This window comes from Scyliorhinus canicula, chromosome 14 (genome assembly GCF_902713615.1).
Source record: "Scyliorhinus canicula chromosome 14, sScyCan1.1, whole genome shotgun sequence".
Classification (NCBI taxonomy): domain Eukaryota; kingdom Metazoa; phylum Chordata; class Chondrichthyes; order Carcharhiniformes; family Scyliorhinidae; genus Scyliorhinus; species Scyliorhinus canicula.
The window spans coordinates 126,050,819-126,072,957 of record NC_052159.1 but is presented as its reverse complement, the minus strand read 5'-3'; the positions used below and the strand labels follow the sequence as shown (position 1 = coordinate 126,072,957).

The following is a 22,139-nucleotide window of genomic DNA, read 5'->3' as shown; positions in this document are numbered from 1 at the left end:
ACATGGCCATGCCGTCTTGCCATCCTGAGGTTTCCCCACGCCGACCCTTACCTCCTCCGGCCGCAGCGTCAGCCAGCACGAGTGGTTGACTCTTTTTTTAAACCACATTAGAATGACACCGACGCTGCAGTATCACTGGGGGCCAGGAGAATCACATGTCGGGCCACCTCTAGCGATTCTCCGGGCCGCACAGCACTCGCCGCGCTCGCGTGGTTTTACCCGGTTCGGAGGTTCGCATCCCGGCATCCGAACGGTGTTGCGAGCCGTCTCGGCATGAACGCCAATTCTCCAAGCTGGCGCCGGCTCGGAGAATCCCACCCATGGACTGGCAAGGAACAGAATGACTGCCTGCATAACTTCAATGTAAAACTGAAAAAATAATTGTATGCCCGAACACAGTGAACTGATTGCTGCGTTCTTTCAGTAGTAAAGTTCAGAATGATATTGTAATGCCGTCAGCCTAATTATACCTTTAATGAATATAAAGATACATGGTTGATGGTAAACATCTAAGTTTGTATCAGAGGGATTTATGTTGAATGGAATAGGGGACAGCTTCCTGAATATGCTGTCAGGACATGCCAACGTTGCAATGGTGTTACCAGAAAATGATGGACTTTATTGGTGTCACTTGAATTCAGTACTAAATTCCTACTTCACTCTATCTCGAACCAAGAATGTTTAAGGATCAAACATGATCTCAATAAGAAATTCAAATGTTGAGAATTTATGTATTCCCCGTACAGACATCCGTATTTCCCGTATTTCCCGTACCAGCCTCCCCGGACAGGCGCCGGAATGTGGCGACTAGGGGCTTTTCACAGTAACTTCATTGAAGCCTACTCGTGACAATAAGCGATTTTCATTTCATTTTCATTTAGTCTTTTCTCTTGTGTTCTCTTTCAGGCACTACTGATAAATTTTGAATAATCGCAATAGTGGATGGCATAATTATCAAAGTAAATTAAATCTAAGGCAACATTTTCTTGATTAGTATGTTGAAAGATTAGGCAGTGCTGCTGAATGAGCCCTTGAGTGCAAACTGTGGCTGTAGCAGACTTTTGCTAACTGCTGCTTCATTATAGCCATTCAATGAGCCCAAAAGTGAGTTTGCAATAAATTCTTGGCTGTTATGAAATGTATGTTTGTACACTTCAGTAGAGAAAGCTGTATGAAAGATGCTTCATAGGCTTCATCTGTTATTTTGCCCTTTCGAGGGCCCCAATTTGACTGCAAGTAGTAAGTTCCGACAAACAATGGACATCAAAAGGTCATGGTAGGTTCACTGCGACACAGTGAACTATAAAGCTAGCTTTACCAGAGTACTGACAAAATATGTTTGATGTTGCAAGAAGGGCTAAGACTACTGTTTGCAAAATTTCAGCCAGTTACTTGAGATTAGATTATTGCTATTTAAATATGTGTAATTCTGCATGGTAAAATAAATTAATTTATCAGTAATTATCTGCACTTGATGGTTCACCGCATGTTCAAGCTTTCATACTCATTATTATTAATATTGACATGGAATGTTTTTAGATATGCAATTTTATGTTGTAAAATCAAACTTATATTTTCATCCAGTTCCATTTTCAGGACAGTATATTGACTTAAATGGGCAAGCAGTGGATATTGGGTTTTACACCAAACAGGCCTTTGGAACCGGTTAACTTCAGCTTGCAATGAAATTTATGTCCAATAGAATTCTTAAGCATTCACCTGATGGTGTAAATTTCAGGGCACGATTTCAGAATTTTAGGATGATACAAAACTTGGAAGGAGCAAACTTGTGAGCAAGGGGAGGTAGTATAGAACTTCAAAACTTCAAAAGGACATTAAAAAAATTGCGGAATAGATGGAGAACTGGTAGATGAAATTCTGTGCTGGGGAGTGTGAAGTAATTCATTTTTTTAGAAACAATACATAGAGATGTTGGCCTGGATTCTACACGCGCGAGGCCGGCAACGTGGATAGCAGTCGGGCAGAGAATCGGGAGTCGAGTGAAATCGAGGTTCGCGCTGGGCGCAGAACCGACCGCTATGTTCCAGCCCCCACCGCTGGGAGCAGGGTCGGATTTTCGCCGCACGCCTGCAGGAGGATACTAATCGATGGGTAATGTTGCTCTGTTTATCTGGTTATAAATATGGCGGTCAATATGGTCGCCTTCCTTAATCCTAATTATATGTATACTTTCAGAGTCGCCAGGTATCTCTGGATACCGCCACAAGGTTCAACCCGAATACCGATCAAAGAGCCAATACACCAGTTAGCTAGTTCAAAGTCAATACTATTTATTTACACACACAGTAAGATCTACTCATGCACAACAGTATTACAAACTAAACTATCTCTGACGCTAACGCCTATACTTAACTTCGGGTGCCCACTTAGAGGAACAATGGCTGTTGTTCGGATCTGAGGCTGTTGGGTTCGAAGAGATAACAGGAGAACAGCTGAGGTTGTCCGTCTGGTAGCGAGCGTTGACCTTGAACTTACTTGCTTCTGGTGATACTGGTGGACGGGTCTCTCCTCCAGAGAGCCAAATCCAAGAGAGCAAATCTCTCGTGGGGGTTCCTTCTTATACTTGGAGGGGCTTTGCGTGCTTTTAGACGGGCCTTAAACTTGGTCCCAATTAAATGGGCAGCTTCTCGATCATTGTTATCGATTTTAACCAATAAAGAGGTGGGTGCTCTGATGGCTGGGTGTGTCTTAGATGGCCGTTGGCCTTGCTTTGTTTGTGTCTTTCTGGCGCCGGGATGTCTGTAACAGTATCAATTACCTGAGTGTTAGTCCTTTGTTCCTTGGAGATGGGCCATCAATATTCTAATCGACCCAGAGTTTCAATTCCGTCTGGTAACTGCTTCCCAAATATACATTCAGGCACTGTGCCTGCTTGCTGTCTAGCATTGTCCACGTTTCCCTACATTCTCTGTGAGTGTCCATTTTGTATACTGGAAGTGGCCATCCCAGATGGCTACACTCCCTCCTTGTGATCCTCAACGTGAAGCGTGAAGGATCATATTACTGAATCTTCTTTGTTCTCTGTCTAAGTCGAGCATCCGCAATCAAGGAAAGGTTCTATCCTACTCTGTCCTATGGATGGGAACTTTACCTAAATTGTTTTATATACATACATTATTATAAAATTCTATGGGGCGCTATGACATTCAGGCATGCATTACAGTTAAAACACGGGAACCTCTAACTGTTCTTATCTTACAAGAATTGACAACAGTATAAACTATACAGTAGCAGCAATACATGTCTCTGTAGCTTGGCAGTCAAACACAGAGTTTTTCAACGTATACATGTAGATGACGCAATTACATTTCAAAACCTATTTTAGCGATGAATCTCTGGAGGTAGAATCATTGAATTTACAGTGCAGAGTTTTACATCTTTTTATTGGAACAAACAAACAAAAAAAAGTCGATGCACTTTAATTCACTTAAAGAGAGTGGGGGGTTTGCTGAAGTCCGAAAATAGGGGGTCTGAAGGTATATACCGGAGTGCGGGAGGGTTTCCTTCGCCATTTCCTAAGTCTCAGTGTCTGAATGACACTGCAGAGTATTGCAATGACTAACAGTGCTTCTGCAATGTAGGACAGAGAATACCAGGTGATAAACATGTCACACCAGGTTGGTGTATCAGTTGCTGTCTCTGGGTGTGGTGTGTGGCAGGGATGGGAAACAGTCACGGCCTGTGGGGTAGGGGTCAGGGGGGTTGCATCCGCGCACAACTGTAGGGCTCCCGCAAAGATCCAAATGTAGACCATGATGTCTGTCTTCATGTTCTCTTCTTACTTCCGTGGTCTTCCTGTGGCTTCTGTGGTTCTGGATTTCTGTGGACACAAGCATATAATATATGTTATTATCTTGCTTATGATCTCGTATGTCTGTCTGCCTGTCCTTTTATTACCAATTACCCATTATAATTGGTCACCATATGTGACTCCCTCATTTTTTTAAAAACCAAATATATTGGGGACAAGACATCCGAGAAGAAACTACAGCGCAAGCAGTCTCGCAGCCTGTGTGGTCGATGCGGTGAGTGTACCATCCCAGTGTTCGAGGATGTAAATAGCATATGGAGAGCAACCTAAGGGTCGCTGGAAAACAAACAAAAGAGTTTAGAACCAAAAGCTCCAAATGGGGTGCATATGGGCTGCGGCGGGTAAGAATGGCTGAAATCCCCGGGTAGGATGGTGACCAGTGCCTTATGTGCACTGTCTGAGCATAGCTGACCAGGTGGGGGTCCTCATGCAGGGCGGGGACCAGTGCCGTTACTCCACTTCCTGAGCGACTGGACAAGAACGGAAATAATTTGTGTTTGCCATGGATGTTGCCTCTTGTGATTACCTGTGAATCAGAAGAGTAGCTATGATCGGTTGTCTGCCGACAGACTTGTTCCTTTAACTGCCAATTGGCGTTAAAAGAGTGGTGGCGGGGGCCATGAAAAACTTTAAGTGCACAAACAACATTCAACATTTACAGTAACACACATTTAAAGCAACAAACTAACAAAAAAATCGTGCAGATTCCATCAGAAAGGACACCGTAAAACTCCGTTGTTTCCTTTTTACCAACATCTGGACACCTCAGTGCTCTATAGCGAACAGAATCGCAAAGGGGCTCATCTGGTGGGAGTCAGACTCAAAGTCATCATCTTTTCCCAGTTGCCATACTCGTGACTGGAGTAGTCGTGCCAAAGCTGCATCATTCCGGATGAGTCTATACGAATTGTCTCGGTGCCAATGTTTGGTGTCGAGGTTGGAGGTGGTAGGGGGCAATCCATAACCGTCGGGCGGTGGGTATCTCCTCTACATATATGCCACAACCGGTAATCCTTTTACCATTCAAAACTGTGGAGTCATCCACATAAATCCTTAGGGGTGCGTCCCTATCTGTGGCCTGGGGTCTCTGGGGTGTAGTACCTGGTTTTGGGGGAGCTGACTTTGGTACAAAAGGTCCTGTATTGTGCCTGGTTGTGATTATTTTATATTCATGTGGGGTGCTGGCATAGTGTAAATTGTCTGCGAGGAAAGTCTGTGTTTTTGTCCTCTTCACTGTTATGTCCCGTCCCTGTAAGAGAAGGGTCCATTGGACGACGCAAATGTGGCTGACTGTGCCGTCCTTTAGTCTACCATCCAGGAGAAGTTGTGTTGGGGTGTGCTCAGTTAAAATGGTGATGGGGTTGAGTCCTGTTATGTAGGCGAAGTATTAAACCGCCCAAAACACTGCGAGCAGGTGCCTTTCGCAGGCAGAAAATCTTTGCTCTACTGGATCAAGTACTTGTGAGGTGTATGCTACGGGGCCTAAACGATCGTGTCTTTCTTGGAGGAGCACGGCCGAAAGCGTTCGGTCGGTGGTTGCAACTTCAATTGCGTATGGGGAGAGTGGATCTGGGACCTGTAATGTGGGGGCTCTGCTGAGGGCTCTTTTTAATGCATCCACGACATCCGTGTGCTGTGGAAGCCATTCCCATTGTGCTTGCTTCTTTAGGAGCAACCGGCAAAACCGTCGATGTGATTCCTACAGTAGCCAACCAGTCCTAGAAATGACCGGAGGGCTTGTGACATTATGGGGCGGAGTAATTTGACAATAGAGTCGATGCGTTTCTGCTTGATCTCGCGTTTGCCATGGGCGATGTCTGTTCCTAAATAAGCTACTTTTTCTTGTGGAATTTGGGCCTTTTTGGGGTTCACTTTACATCCAATTTGTTGAAGGAGTCCTAATAATTCGTTGAGAAGCGAAATGTGCTCTCCCTTAGTGTCGGACTGTAGAAGCAAGTCATCTACATACTGGACAAGGCAATACGGTCGGGTAAATTTGGCTAAGCCATTCGCCAGCTGTCGGTGGAAACTGGAGGGGGAGTTGTGGAAGGCACGTCCATGTGTATTGCTGTCCCTGGAAGGTGAAAGCAAATTTATATTGGCACGCTTTATCCAATGGAATGGACCAAAAGCCATTGCTAATGTCAAAAACCGAGAAAATGTTTGACCGGAGTCCCTGTTTTAGCATTGTCTCGGGACTTGTGGCTGTGGTGGGGGCTGCTACTGGGTTTACTTTGTTTAGTGCCCGATAATCGATGGTCAGTTGCCATGATCCATCGGGTTTCCTGACGGGCCAAATTGGGGCATTGTTTGTTGAGGCTACTGAACGGAGTACGCCTTTTTTGAGCGCGCTCTGGATAGCCTTTGAGATTTCTCCCTCTGCTTCTTGGGAAAACAGTACTGCTTTGGGGGTTTGGGGTCAGGACCTGTAATATTCACTAAGCCAGCGATCTTGCCACAGTCGTGCTTGTGCTGGGAAATAGCTGCTTTGTGTCGCTGCAAAACAATCATAACTTCTCTGTCCTGACTAATGGCTCGAGGGCCGAACCAGAAGTCTCCAACTGCGCTAATTCTGTGTGCGTAGTCTCCAACTGTGAGCGTGGTGGGGGCTTGTGCTGCCTTTGCCATTCTCCACACACATTTGTTCACGGGGTCGAATGATATATTGTGGAAGCTCATAAAATCTATGCCTAAAATGTGTTTGGCTGTCCGGGGTAAATCGACTAGAACTACGGGGCGTTTAGTTTCAATGTTCCCTATCTGAATCGCTGCAGGGGCTGTAATGTGTCCCTTCTGTAAGTGCCCTATAAAACCGCTGAGAGTAATGGTGTCTGTGGTGGGCCATGTGCCTCGCTGAAACATTGTGGAGGAGTTGAGCGTAGTGCGGGACCCTCCTGTGTCCCAACGAAATTCTACGGTGTGTCCCCGGACTGTGCCTGCAACTACCGGAGCCCGGACTTGTCCCAAAGGGTGTTGCAAACCCAAGTTGGGGAGGCCGTTCATGTCTGCGTTCTTGGAATGGGCGCTAATGCTATGAATTGGCTTGGCCCTATTCTTATTCAGGGTATTTGCCTGTTGGTTTTGCTGCTGTTTCTGGGGCGATTGCACTCTCACGCGTAGTGTCCTAATTGTCCGCAATTGTAACATTCGTGGGATTTAGGCTGCTGTGGGCTGTTTCTTCCCTCAATTACCCATGGGGGGTTCTGATGTGTCCTAACTGGATGCACGTTAGCATCTGCCTGCTCTTCCTCAGCTTTACCGTAAGCTGATTTTCCCTGCATGGATTGTTCCCAAGCTCGGGACAATCTCTTTAGTACGCATTTCTCATTGTGGGCCTCGTCTGAGGGGTCGTAATTTGCGCAAGCTCTCTGTTCTGCTTCTGTCGCGTGAGAGACTAGGATTCAAGTCTATTTGGCCATATTGTCTGGGGTCAAATGGGCGCGGGCTAACTCTCCAAATACCACTGTGAAATGAATCCACAAGCGTCCAGCAAACGCTGTGGGGTGCTCTGTCTTTTTCTACCTACATTTGTTTCGGCCTTCTACAGAGTCTCCTTTGTTGTAGCCGATCGCATCTCGGATCGCTGCATGCATTTCTTTGAGGGTACCTCCTCCTATGTTTTCTGGCTCGGGAAGGGCTGCCAAGACTGAGGGGTCGAGGTTCAATACTGTGAGCTTCACTTGCTCTCTTTCATCCAGGCCGTACCTTTTGTTTGACTCTTGCGAAATAATGGTGTGGGTCCGCTGTGTTTAGGAACAGTGTTATCTTATCACACACGTCCCTTAATTGAGTGACGGTTAATGGGGTGGTGTACAGAAAGTCTGGGTCTCTCTGTTGTGGCCCTGCGCTGTGTGGTGACAGGGTTCATAGGGTTGTGTTCTGCCTGTGCTGTCGGGGATGGGGGTGCTTTTCTTTTCTGTGGATTGTCCTGTGTACATAGAACATAGAACAGTATAGAACAGTACAGCACAGAACAGGCCCTTCAGCCCTCGATGTTGTGCCGAGCAATGATCACCCTACTCAAACCCACGTATCCACCCTATACCCGTAACCCAACAACCCCCTCCTTAACCTTACTTTTTAGGACACTACGGGCAATTTAGCATGGCCAATCCACCTAACCCGCACATCTTTGGACTGTGGGAGGAAACCGGAGCACCCGGAGGAAACCCACGCACACACGGGGAGGACGTGCAGACTCCGCACAGACAGTGACCCAACCGGGAATCGAACCTGGGACCCTGGAGCTGTGAAGCATTTATGCTAACCACCATGCTACCGTACATGTGCCATGTACATAGCTATGGGCAGTCTCATTTAACTCCTGCCAATCGGGACCATTTTCTTGGTCTAATTGGGGTCCAAACGTGCTCAGGAATCCATTTTGTAAAGAAAGCCGAGATTGCAGGTCTGCAATTTGCTTTCGGCATGTAGCGTGGTCTACCGAGCTCTGCCTTTGTGGAGTGCTCTTAGGGCTGCTTTTAAATCGATACATTATTTTTTTAATTGCTCGACTTGGTGTTCTGTCTCTTCTGCGTGTTTTGGTGGGCCTTATCATATTGCGACCGAAAGCTGCTTAAATGGGTGAGGCAAGATTGGTGTGCCCGTATGACATCCGCCATTTCCTTGTCCTTCGCCGCTAACTGCTCTCTCAGTTCTCTGTTTGCTTTCTCGTACTCACTCTAGTCTCCCTCACTACTCTTATCTCTCTTCAGATGATTTAGGCAAAGAGGAACTATGAAATTAAGTTATCAAGGAACATAAAAGAAAATAGTGAAATCTTTTCGCATTAATAAAAAAACTAAAGGTGTGATGGGAATTGTCATGTGAGAGTACCTTTTAGAAATGGATGTTTAAGCAATGTACCTTTAAGAAATAGGGCAGCTCATATTACTGAAGTGATGTCAGAGTGTGGGTGGAGCTGGGTTTTTAGCTCAGCCATTTTGCAGTGTTTTGGTTTCAGTTTTGAGAAAAAGAGCTTAGGTGTGTCTGTGTTTGCAGTAAGCTGGATCTGCTGTGATCTCTGCCAGGAAAGAATATCTCTGAATGCTTTAGGTGATTTAAACTCATAACAGTAATGTCTTTAACCTGATGTGTTTCTGCTTAAAGGTGTTAAGTCTTTTGGAGGTTTGAAGGAACATTTTGAGAGATTATTTAGTGTTGTATTATTTTCGGGGTTATCTTTGAAGTAAGGGGTGTTCAGGGATCCAATGTTTATTTAAAAAGGTTAAGTTGAATTCATGGAATAAACATTGTTTTGTGTTTAAAAACCCACCTGTCCATAATTGTAATACCACACCTGGAGACCAGGCCGTGTGCTTCAAAAGCAACAAAACATTAAAGGGAGAGGTTGGTTGAACTCCATGATACATTTTGGGGTTCTGAAAACACCGCGCCCATAACTCCATTCCCGCAGGAGTCCTGCAAGGAATAGAACAGTTTGGCGCTGCTCCTCCTGGTCCTGATTGAACTCCAGCGTCTCAAACGCATAGGGCGGGCGGACTCGAGAAGCAGCCCCAGATTTCCCCAGCTGTCCAGGGCTAGCTGCACACAGTCCTGGTGACCGCGATGCTTGCTCAAAAATATTCGGAGTTCGCCTGAGGGGATGAGGGGAGACTCGGTTCATGGTGTGTGGGTGCCCTCTGCCTTGCTGCAGAGTGCGTCTAAATCCTTCTCCTTACCCACCACCGAGCAGCCTTCCTCCTCCGAATGGTCACTACCCGAGCCCAAGTCCCTCGCCACATGGGACCCTAGGCCCGAGTCGATCCCACCCCCAGAATCTTCCTCAGTCGGGTCCCCTGCAGGCTCCCCCGTAATTGTGGGCCTGCGGGCGGCGGCGGCTCTGCCCCACCTCCGCCGGCGATGCCGGGCCCTCGGCCAGGTCCGAGAAGCCCCCCGGAAACCTCTCGGGGATGAAAACTGGGCTCCCTGGCGATGCCCGCCTGGGCGTCGAGAGCGGCGAGCCTCCCCCGTCCTCCTCCGTCCATGACCCAAAGAGGTAGGAGTAGCGGTGGCTGCTGCTGGGCCCTGGCGATGACAAAGCCCTCGGCAGCATCCCTCTCCTCCACGTCTCCCGGCCCCTGGGATTGCGAGGAAGGCTGAACCTCACCCTCCTTGGGATCATATGCAGTGTCACTGCTGCCCTCTGGAGCCCAGTCGGTGGTCTCCCCGGGCCTCTCAGGTTGTTGCGGGGCAGCGGAGACTGGAGGTGACAGAGAAACGTCCTCCAGCTCAGGGCCGGGCGGCCTCCAGCAGGTCCACCGCCACGTGTGTCCCGCCCAGCATCAGCCCCCTTTCCAGAGCCTGGTGGACCCCCTGCTCAGCCCACAGGGAAAACACGGCCTTGCCTTACATCCTGGAGGCGGCTACGATGGCCGAGGGGCCGATGACCGCGGCCATCGCACGAGTGCACGCATCGATGGTCATGGTAGGGTGGGCATTACATTTCACCCCCCAGCTGCCGCGTTAATAGGCGGAAGGGCGTGGGGGTAGCGGACGGTCGAGAGGCTGCTGCCCCCACATAGGTTCTTGGCCGCCCTGCCCCCGGCAGAATGGAGGATGCCCCTGAGGTGCTGGCCATGCCCACCCCTGGTATGGCCTGGCCGTGTATAAAAATGAAAGGATAGAGGAGGCGGGGATGTGGCACCTTAAACAGAGGTGCCACAAGGGAAAGGCAGGATCCCTGTCTCCCTCTGGAGCCTGTTTGGTGGTCCTTCCGGGCCCCTCAGGTTGTTCCAGGGAGGCGGTGTCCCGAGATGAGTGGGAACAGTGGGGCAGCGTTCTTCAGCCCTGGAGGGGCTTAAGGCAATGTTCCAGGCTGCCCCGCAGGAGGTAAAAACTGTGGTGGGCGGACGACGCTCTTCAGCCCTGTAGGGGCTGAAAACGGAGTGTCCTGGCCTCACAGCCCCCGAAGAAAAGTCCTTGGCCTTGTGGTCCCACTCCCACCTCAGGCAGAGGGTTGGGAGGACAGAGGACAGGATCTTCGCCCCAGGAGGGGGGGGGGGGGGGGGGCACAGCACCAGGCCCCAGGTGGTCCCACTCCCACCTCAGGCAGAGGGTTGGGAGGGCAGAAGGCAGGACCTGCAGCCTTGGATTGTCCCACTCCCACCTCAGGCAGAGGAGTGGGAGGGCAGAAGGCAGGACCTGCAGCCTTGGATTGTCCCACTCCCACCTCAGGCAGAGTGGCAGGTAGCAGGGCCTTCACCCCGGGAAGGGGGGCCTACAGCAATAGGCCCCAGGTGGTCCGACTCTCGCCACAGACACAGGGCTGGGAGGACAGAAGGTGGGGCAGGTAAGGGTTGGGGATTGGGGAGGAGGCAGTAATCACCGGAAGCAGAGCAGCAGCTCCACTTCTCACAGGCTCAATTCAGCTTGAGCTCTGTGTCCAAGCTGAAACTCTGACTGTGGCACATTCACTTCAAAGTTGCTGCTTGGGTTGAGAAGAAGGTGAATTTTCAATCCGCTTTAAACAGAGGTTCTGCTTGTAGCTACTTGCAGCTGGAGCATTCGTTAATTGGATTAGGCCAGTTTTCAGAGGCTAGTCACACAGTATAAAGATGAGCCAGCTTACAGTGCAGACTTTGTTTGCACTGAGTGCTGAATTTGGATGCATTTGAGTGCTATAGTGAGAGTTTGGTGACTGAGGGAGTAATGAATTTGGTTGCGTTTGAGTGTTATAGTGAGAATTTGGTGACTGAGGGAGTTAGGTGAGGAGGGAGCAAGGTCCTCCTTTCATTTAATTTCCTCAAAGAGCGAGAAGGGAGCCGTGAGTTTACAGAGAGTGCAGCTGACTGGGAGCAGAGTCGGAGGGTGGAGTTCCAGTTGGGAACAGCTACATTCTGCAAGGCACGAGGAGATGGAGGCTAGGGCAGTTGCATGCTCCTCCTGTAGGATGTAGGTGGTGAGGGATACCACCGGTGTCCCCGCTGACTACACCTGCGGGAATTGCATCCAACTCCAGCTCCTCAGAGACCACGTTAGGGAACTGGAGCTGGATGAACTTTGAATCATTTGGGAGACAGAGGGGGTAATAGAGAAGGGCTACAGGGAGGTAGCCACACCCAATGTACAGGACAAGAGTAGCTGGGTTACTGTCATGGGAAGGAAAACAAACAGGCAGACAGTGCAAGGATCCCTCGTGGCTGTTCCCCTTCAAAACAAATATACCGTTTTGGATGCTATTGGGGGGATGACCTACCGGGGGAATGCCCGAGCGGCCAGGTCTCTGGCACTGAGTCTGGCTCTGGGGCTCAGAAGGGAAGGGGGGAGAATAGAAAAGCAATAGTGATAGGAGACTCAATGGTTAGGGGAATGCATAGGAGATTCTGTGGTCGTGTTCGAGACTCCCGGAAGGTATGTTGCCTCCTGGGTACCAGGGCCAGGGATGTCGTTGATCGAGTCTACAGGATTCTTAAGGGGGAGGGTGAGCAACCAGAAGTCGTGGTGCACATCGGCACCAACGACATAGCTGAGAAAAGGGATGAGGATCTAAAAAGTGATTTTATGGATTTAGGTTGGAAGCTAAAGAGCAGGACAAGCAGAGTAGTGATCTCAGGATTGCTGCCGGTGCCATGTGCAAGTGAGGCAAGGAACAGAGAGCGAGTGCAGCTGAACACATGGCTACAGGGCTGGTGCAGGAGGGAAGGCTTCAGATATTGTTGTTGGGTTACGGGTATAGGGTGGATACATGGGTTTGAGTAGGGTGATCATGGCTCGGCACAACATCGAGGGCCGAAGGGCCTGTTCTGTGCTGTACTGTTCTATGTTCTATATGTAGATCATTGGGATATCTTCTGGATAAGATGGGACCTGTACATGAAGGGCGGATTGCACCTAACCTGGAGGGGCACGAATACCCTGAGTGGGAGGTTTGCTAGAGCTCTTCGGGAGGGTTTAAGCTAGTTTGGCAGGGGGATGGGAACCAGAGCTATGGATCAGAGGATAGGGTAGCTGTTGAACAGGCAGAAATAGTACGCAGCGAGTCTGTTGATGGGGCAAAGTTGCACTCAGAGAATGGGTTAAAGTGTGTCTGTTTCAATGCAAGGAGTGTCAGCAATAAGGGGGATGAACTAGAGCATGGATCAGTACTTGGAACTACGATGATGTGGCCATTACAGAGACATGGATTTCACAGGGGCAGGAATAGTTGTTAGATGTTCCAGGGTTTGGGTGTTTTCAGAAGAATAGGGAGGGAGGTAAAAGAGGAGGGGGAGTGGCACTGTTAGTTCGGGAGTGTATCACAGCTGCAGAAATGGAGGTAGTTAAGGAGGGTTTGTCTACTGAGTCAGTATGGGTAGAAGTCAGAAACAAGAAAGGAGCAGTCACTTTATTGGGAGTTTTCTATAGAACCCCCAATAGCAGCAGAGAGATAGAGGAACAGATTGGGCGTCAGATCTTGGAAAAGTGCAGAAGTAACAGAGCTGTTGTCGTGGGGGACTTCAACTTCCCTAATATTGACTGGAACCTCCTTAGTGCAGTTGGTTTGGATGGAGAAGATTTTGTCAGGTGTGTACAGGAAGGATTCCTGACTCAATATGTAGAGAGGCTGCCTAGGGGAGAGGCCATATTGGACTTGGTGCTCAGCAACGAACCAGGTCAGGTGTCAGATGTCTCGGTTGGAGAGCATTTTGGTGACAGTGACCACAACTCCTTGACTTTTACCATAGTCATGGGGAGAGTTAGTAGCACACAGAATGAGAAGGCATTTAATTGGGGGAGAGGAAATTATACTGGTATCAGATAGGAGCTGAGGAGCATAAAGTGGGAACAATTGTTCTTGGGGAAATGCAGAACGCTAATGTGGAGGTTGTTTAAGGAGCACTTGCTGCAAGTGCTGGATAGTTCTGTCCCACTGAGATGAGGAAGGAATGGTAAGGTGAAGGAGCCTTGGATGACAAGAGAAGTGGGGCTTCTAGTCCAGAGGAAGACGAAAGCTTACGTAAGGTTGAGGAAGCAAAGATCTGACTCGGCTCTAGCGGGTTACAAGGTAGCCAGGAAGGAACTCAAAAATGGACTGAGGAGAGCTAGAAGGGGGCATGAATAAGCCCTGGCGGGAAGGATTAGGGAAAACCCCAAGGCGTTCTACACTTCTGTGAGAAATAAGAGGATGATCAGAGTGAGTGTAGGACCGATCAGGGATAGTGGAGGGAAATTGTGCCTCGAGTCTGAGGCGATGGGGGAGCCCCTAAATAAATACTTTGCTTCAGTATTACAAGAGAGAGGGACCTTGTTGCCCATGAGAACAGTGTGAACCAGTTTAATTAGCTCGAACACGTTGATATTAAGAAGGAGGATGTGCTGGAAATTTTGAAAAGTATCAGGATAGATAAGTCCCCTGGGCCTGACGGGATATACCCAAGGTTACAATGGGAAGCAAGGGAGGAGATTGCTGCATCGTTGGCGATTATCTTTGCGTCCTCACTCTCCACTGGAGTAGTACCAGATGATTGGAGGGAGGCAAATGTTTTTCAAGAAAGGGAATAGGGAAATCCCCGGGAATTACAGACCCATCAGTCTTACGTCTGTGGTGAACAAAATATTGGAAAGGATTCTGAGAGATAGTATTTATGATTATTTTGAAAAACATAGTTTGATTAAAGATAGTCAGCATGGCTTTGTGAGGGGCAGGTCATGCCTCACAAGCCACATTGAATTCTTTGAGGATTTGACGAGACACATTGATGAAGGTCGCGCAGTGGATGTGGTGTGTATGGATTTCAGTTACACATTTGATAAGGTTCCCCATGGTAGGCTCATTCAGAAAGTTAGGGGGCATGGGATCCAGGGACATTTGGCTGTCTGGATACGGAATTGGCTGGCCGAAAGAAGACAGCGAGTGGTAGTGCATAGAAAATATTCCGCCTGGAGGTCGGTGACCAGTGGTGTCCCGCAAGGATCTGTTCTGGGACCTCTGCTCTTTGCAGTTTTTATAAATGACTTGGATGAAGAAGTGGAAGGGTGGTTTAGTAAGTTTGCCGATGACACGAAGGTTGGGGGAGTTGTAGATAGCGTTGAGGGTTGTTGCAGGTTACAACAGGACATTGACAGGATGCAGAGGTGGGCCGAGAAGTGGCAGATGGAGTTCAAACTTGATGAATGTGAAGTGATTAATTTTGGAAGGTCGAATTTGAATGATGAATACAGGGTTAAAGGCAGGATTCTTGGAAGTGTGGAGGCACAGAGGGATCTTGGGGTCCATGTACATCGATCCCTCAAAGTTACCACCCAGGTTGATAGGGTTGTTAAGAAAGCGTATGGTGTGGTGGATTTCATTAACAGGGGGATTGAGTTTAAGAGCCGCAAGGTTTTGCTGCAGCTTTATAAAACTCTAGTTAGACCACACTTGGAATATTGTGTCCAGTTCTGGTCGCCTCATTATAAGAAGGATGTGGATGCTTTGGAGAAGGTACAGAGGAGATTTACCAGGATGCTGCCTGGACTGGAGGGCATGTCTTATGAAGAAAGGTTGAGAGAGCTAGGGCTTTTCTTACTGGAGCGAAGAAGGCAGAGAGGCAACTTGACACAGGTGTACAAGGTGATGAGAGGCATGGATAGAATGGATAGCCAGAGACTTTTCCCCAGGCATGAAATGGCTGTCACGAGGGGACATAATTTTAAGGTGATTGGAGGAAGGTATCGGGGAGATGTCAGAGGTAGGTTCTTTACACAGAGAATGGTGTGTGTGTGGAATGCACTGCCAGCAGAGGTGGTGGAGTCAGAGTTATTGGGAACATTTAAGTGACTCTTCGACAGGCACATGGAGAGCAGTAAATTGAAGGGGTGGAGGTTAGGTTGATCTTAGATTAGGATAAATGTTTAGCACAACATCGTGGGCTGAAGGCCCTTTACTGTGCTGTACTGTTCTATGTTCTAAAAGAGGCCCCTATCTCGAAGCTATAGAGCAGTCCAGATAGGGGCAGTGAAAAATATTACAGTTGTAACACTTACCTGGAAACATTAAGTGTCCATTTTTGGACAGTGGACAGCTGTAACCTGTGTTTAAACCCCTCAGATCCTCTTGCTGCAAGCCATTCATTCACTTCTGGTATTGATCTGTGATTGACAGCTTCCACAAATAGCTGTGAGCCTTGCTTCATTCATCATCTTCACTCTAAGTGCTGTAATCACATCAAAGAGAGTTAAGTGCTGTCAATTTCAGATCAGCAGTTCAAAATTAAAGGGGTGTGATTGGAATGCACTTAAGTCTCTTTGATGTGGTTGATGTTTGTAAACATTGTGTTGACAGCACTTAGAGTGAAGATGAATGAAGCAAGCCTCACAGCAACAATCAAGTGGGCTGCTTTGTCATAGATCATAGAATTTACAGTGCAGAAAGAGGGCATTCGGCTGATCGTGTCTGCAATGGCCCTTGCAAAGAACACCCTACTCAAGCCCACACATCTACCCTTTTCCCGTAACCCAGTATCCCCCAGTTAACCTTTTTGGACTCTGAGGGCAATTTAGCATGGCCAATTCACTTAACCCGCACATCTTTGGACTGTGGGAGGAAACCAGAGCACCCGGAGTAAACCCACGCAGACACTGGCAGAACGTGCAGACTCCGCACAGACAGTGACCCTGCCAGGAATTGAACCTGGGACCCATGAGCTGTAAAGCAACTGTGCTAACCACTATTCTGGATGCTATTAAGCTTCTTGAGTGTTGTTGGAGCTTCACTCATCCATGCAAGTGGGAAGTATTACATTACACTCCTAACTTGTGCCTTGGAGATGGTGGACAGGCTTTGGGAGTCTGGGTCTCAACACAGAATGTTCAACCTCTGGTGTTTCAATGTAGCCGTAGTATAGATATGGCTGGCCCAGATAATTTCTGACCACTGATAACCCTTTGGGTGTCCTTTGCTGAACATGTTGGACCCCGCTACCTTTGAGGATGGGGATGTAATTGTCTCTTCCTCCAATTAATTGTTTAATTGCCCACCATCATTTCAAGATATAGACTGAATGGTCAAATGGGCTGAAAAATAGCAGATGGAATTTAACCTTGAAAAGTGTGAGGCGATACACTTTGGAAAGCATAATATGACACGGAAGTATTCAATGAATGGTATGACACTGGGAAGTTCTGAGGAACAAAGGGACCTTGGCGTGTTTATCCATAGATCTCTGAAAGCAGAAGGCAGGTTAATAGGGTGGTGAAAAAAACAATTGCCATTATCAATCAAGGCATAGATTACAAAAGCAGGAAGCTAATGTTGGAGTTGTATAGAACTTTGGTGAGACCACAGCTGGAGTACTCTGTGCAATTCTGGTCGCCACATTATAGGAAGAATGTGATTGCACTGGAGAGGGTGCAGAGGTGATTCACCAGGATGTTGCCTTGGATGGAGCATTTATGAAGAAAAGTTGGATAGGCTTGGGCTGTTTTTCCTGGAGCAGACAAGACTGAGGGACGACCTGATCAAGGTGCACAGGATTATGAGGGGCATGGACAGGGTGGATAGGGAGCGGCTGTTCCCCTTAGTTGAAGGGTCAATTACAAGGGGACACAAGTTCAAATTCAGGGGCAGGAGGTTTGGGGGAGATTTGAGGAAAATCTTTTTTACCCAGAAGGTCATGACGGTCTGGAATGCACTGCCTGGGAGGGTGGTAGGGGCGGATTGCATCACATCCTTTTAAAAGGTACCTGGATGCGCACTTGGCACAACATAACATTCAAGGCTATGAGCCAAATGCTGGCAAATGGGATTAGGTAGGCAGGTCAGGTGTTTTTCAGGATTCGGTGCAGATTCGATGGGCCGAAGGGCTTCTTCTGCACTGTATTATTCTGTGATTCTGTCATTAGGCTATGGTAGGTCGACAGAATTTTGATCTGATCTGTTGTTTGTTAAATCACTTAGCTCAGTCTACAATGCATAACCACTATGCATGTAATCTTGTTCTGTAGTTTCACCAATTTGGCATTTTTTTTTTTTTAGCTATGCCTAGTGTTGTTTCTGGGATGTTCTCAACACTTCTGATTGAGGCAGGCTTGGTTTCCCGGTTTGATAAATTTGCCAACTGTGATCAAATGTATTCCTGGATGTTTCATCACATGATGTCCCCATGCTCTGCTATTAGTCGGCCAACACATCCATTCTTGCCTTCCCACACTAACTGGAAAACAGAAAGAATCATTACCTAACTGGATGATGCTTGACTGTCAAGCAAACAGCCTCCCCCCCCCCCCCCCCCCATGTGCAATATTTGCATCTCTGGTAAAGAGAAATGTAGTAAAAAAGGTCTAAAAACAAACATTAAAAAAAATATCCTTTCTCCAGGATTGCGTACAGCATTTTCCTGTAGATTGATCTTTAATTTCTGGAGACTCGAGGCCAATCCTGGAGGGTTGACAGCCCCATCTTAATGAGAATGGTAGAGTGAGGAATATGCCAGACCCAAGAGGTTATAGATTGCTTAAGGTTGAATGCAATTCTACTGCTGTTGATGGCCCACAGCACTTCATAGATGTCCAGTTTAGAGTTGTTCGATCTGCTCTGACTCTATCCCATTTAGCACAGTGGTAGTGCCTTAGAACATGAAGGAGAACGTCTTCAATATGTTTTATAGGGAATATGAACAAACAATCTATGATGGTGCCAATTGGAATTCAGATTCCAGGTTGTACCCTATTGTTTCATCTTCTAGCCTCCACTGAGCTTGAAAGTGGTGTTTGAGGATAGCTTTGAATCCAACTTGTTAAGTGCTGTCTAAGTAGAACATTTTTACAGAACATGTAGGAAGGATAAAAATGAATAATCTCTACATTGTCAGATTGTGAAATTATCGGAACTGATTTAACTGTTTGTCCATTTTATTGCAGAGACATTTCAGAATATCATTCGCCATGCAGAGAACAACACAAAGATGCTGTTCAGAACGACTTACCGGAACATGGCCTTTCAGACAGCTGCGCCAATTCGAGAACTCTTTACTGATGTTGCACTCTTTGTTTTTGGCTCGGAGATTAATGTCGATGAATTTGTAAATAGATTTTTTGATAGTCTCTTTCCGTTGGTCTATAATCATCTAATCAATCCTGCTCTTACTGACATCTCCCCGGACTTTGCAGAGTGTGTACGGATGGCAAGGAAGGACCTAAATCCGTTTGCTCATCTTCCACAATTCATGGCAAGTCAAATGGCAAAATCTCTAATGGCTAGTCACATGTTCCTCCAGGCCTTAAATTTAGGGATTGAAGTTATCAACACTACTGACCACTTGCAGTACACCAAAGAATGCAGCAGAGCTCTGCTAAAGATGCAGTTCTGTTCCCATTGTCATGGCTTGATTAATCGTAAACCATGTATGGGATATTGCCTGAATGTGATGCGAGGATGCCTTGCTAATATGGCAGAAATTGATCCACACTGGCGGGAATACATCAGATCACTGGAGGAGTTGTCAAATGGAATGCAGGGAACTTATGATATAGAACAAGTTTTGCTGAATCTCCATTCATTAGTGAATGATGCGATTATGAATGCACAAATCAATGGACCAAAATTGTCAGCAATGGTGAGTCCTTGCAATAAGTTTTCAATTTTATCTGTGTATCAAAACAGAAAATATAGCTCTTTTTCCTAGGATTATGTGTAATGTATATTATACAGCTTCCCAAACAATTCTCAGAACAACCTTTTCTTTGGTTTCAGTCCTGTCGGAAATACAGAACAGATACTAAAAACATCAAAAAGGTTGCCTGTAATGAAATTTAATTCTATTCTTTCAGACCTCGAACTGGTCAAATTTAAGGTCCCAGACATGAAAAAAAAACGAATGGAATTGTATGTATCTGCTTTTTCTCTCTTCCCTTTCGCTCTGTTCCCCTGTCTCTGAGATTGTATGTTTTTCTCTCTGCAGCTCTCTTTTTCTGTATATTTTTCTAGGTGCCTCTATGTGTGTTTGTGTATATATGTATCTCTCTTCTTCCACTGCTCTCTCATTTTTAACATTTCTCCTCCATCTCCATCTCTCGAATCATTCATAATGAAAGATAGCTGGACTTAGAAATCCCACTTAGAAATCGTGACACTGTTGGGGTCACAGAAACTGTTTTGATATTCATGTGCAATGATGGGAGTAAGCAAAATGTTTCTTTCAGGCCATGCCACTGTGACAGAGTTCAGAAAATGGAAGTCTTGCTTCACCCATTTATGGCTTTCTAATTGTGAGGAGCATTGAATTCCTTTCTGTAAAATATTCATATTTTAAGTTTTTTCTTCCCAACGTAACATCAATTACTCCAAAAGCTAAATCAGGGCTTGCGACTTCAACAAGCCAACTGAATGTTTTATGAAAGAATGAGTGTAATTGTAACTGCAATAAATGTTGACTTATTCCCTCTTTTTAACTCCTGATTAAAGTTTCTGTAATATAATATTAATATTCCTCAGGCTATTATGGAGGTTATGGTGGGAGAGTTTTTTGTTTTGGCGCTATCCATTTTTCCATCTGTCTATCAATCTAATATTAATATGACAGCTTTAGCACAGAGGTAGCAGAATACGTTTAGGGTTCTATTTTCTAAATACTTTGCAAGGCATTTAAACATGGCTTTTATTCTTTGCAAACTGAATGTATATGCTCATTTGATTTAATAAGCTATGGTTCGTGTGTGACTTCTTTCTTTACTGTAGAACGTGCCCTAAATTTAGCTCAATGGTAGCTTTGTATGCATTATCCAGGTTCCATAAAGGTCACATTTCTGGCTTTAATTATTGAAAATGTTTATAGCAGCATCATTGCCGATGAGTGAAATCACTTCCTTCCCTCCGACAGTGTTGTATGTTTCATAGGCAAAAATAAAATTGAAGCCTCAGAATTATTATTTTTGAAATTTGTGGACAGACACAAAATGCATTTGTGTGGCATTTTGCCACTTAAAGATGAATGAACGTAAAGCAAAGGATTCATCCCAGCATTTAAATAGTCAATGTTTGAATGTTATGGCAAGTATTCATGTCCAAGTTCCATATCGCGTTTTTCACCGAAAGGATTTGGAAATGATTAATTTTGTTGTGTTGAGCCTTAAAACATTTGCACATGTTTAAAATGGCAATCACTATTAGTAGGCACAAGTACAGCAATGTGGCAATGGCAGGCGTTGTTATTAATTGCTGGAATAAATTGATATTAATGTTAAATAGCAGAGAGTGTGCACTGGGTATATTTCAGGATCAGTAGCATTGAGTATAAGGAGAGATTTCTAAAGGTGGGATGGTAAGCCAGTAGAAAGAGGATGTGGATTGCTGGGGTCAGGGATTTGTTCGAGGTAATTCATAGAGGTTGAGGTTTTGGATTAGAGTTTGTGATGGAGGTCAAGGGGTCGGCTGGGATAGCACTGAACATATCAACCCTGGAGATAATAAAGAAGTGAATGAGGATTTTGATGGTTAGAGGTGGCCATAAGGTACAGAGGCAGCAGCTGGTGTTCTGTAATTGAATACAGGGATGGACTGTATGCTGAGTGTGGAGCTCCTTTCAGGGTCATGCAAGGCACCTAAATTTTTGTGTCATCAGATTCAGGATAATAAAGCAGCTGGAGCAGGGAGATAGAATCAGGTAAAGTATGGCATTTTAAGCCAAAATCTGCTTTACAACAATGATAACATTCAAAAGTACTTCAATGGTGGTGAAAATGCTTTATCAATTCAAGTCTTTGTTAGTTTGTAAGGAGTACTTTGCAGGGTCAGCAGGGCTGGGTTTGCTGTTGTCGTTTCCGATGTTGGGTGGTCCGTCCAGTTTCATTCCTTTGTGTTTTTATAGTGGTTGAATACAACTGAGTGGCTTGCTAGGTCATTTCAGAGGACATTTAAGAGTCAACATTGCTGTGGGTCTGGAGTCAATGTAGGCCAGACCAGGTAAGAATGGCAGATTTCCTTCATTAGTGAAGCAGATGGGTTTGACGACAACCGCTTCATGGTCATCATTAGACTTGTAATTCCAGATATTTTGATTGAGTTTAAATTCCATCACCTGCCGTGGTGGATTTGAACCCAGGTCCCCAGATCATTATTCTGGGTATTACTAGTCCAGTGAAAACACCAGTATGCCGTTGCCTCCCCAGTAGTAACTGTTTTTGAAGTGTATCGTAACTGTTGCTGAAGATAGATGGAAACAGGAATGGGACCTTTGGGAATGCCAGATGTGACAATGAGAACATGAGAGGACAAATGATTGCAGAAAAGCTTAAGTTCAGTAGGGTAAGTAGGAGTGGAGGTGAATTACAGAAGACAGTGGAAGGAAAATGGTGTGGCCAGCTGAATTGAAAACAACACAACGTATATTTATACAGTGCGTGGGCGGCA

General features: G+C 46.3%; 1 protein-coding gene across 3 annotated transcripts in view; it reads left to right on the top strand.

The window, feature by feature from the left end:
• Positions 1-22,139, top strand: part of gpc5a (glypican 5a) — a 1,363,183-nt gene that overhangs the window by 282,244 nt on the left and 1,058,800 nt on the right. For all 3 annotated transcript variants that reach the window (XM_038818309.1, XM_038818308.1, XM_038818307.1), the window contains exon 3: positions 18,653-19,347. In XM_038818309.1, coding sequence (XP_038674237.1) covers positions 18,653-19,347 — 695 coding nt within the window. The remainder of the gene's footprint in view (positions 1-18,652; positions 19,348-22,139) is intronic.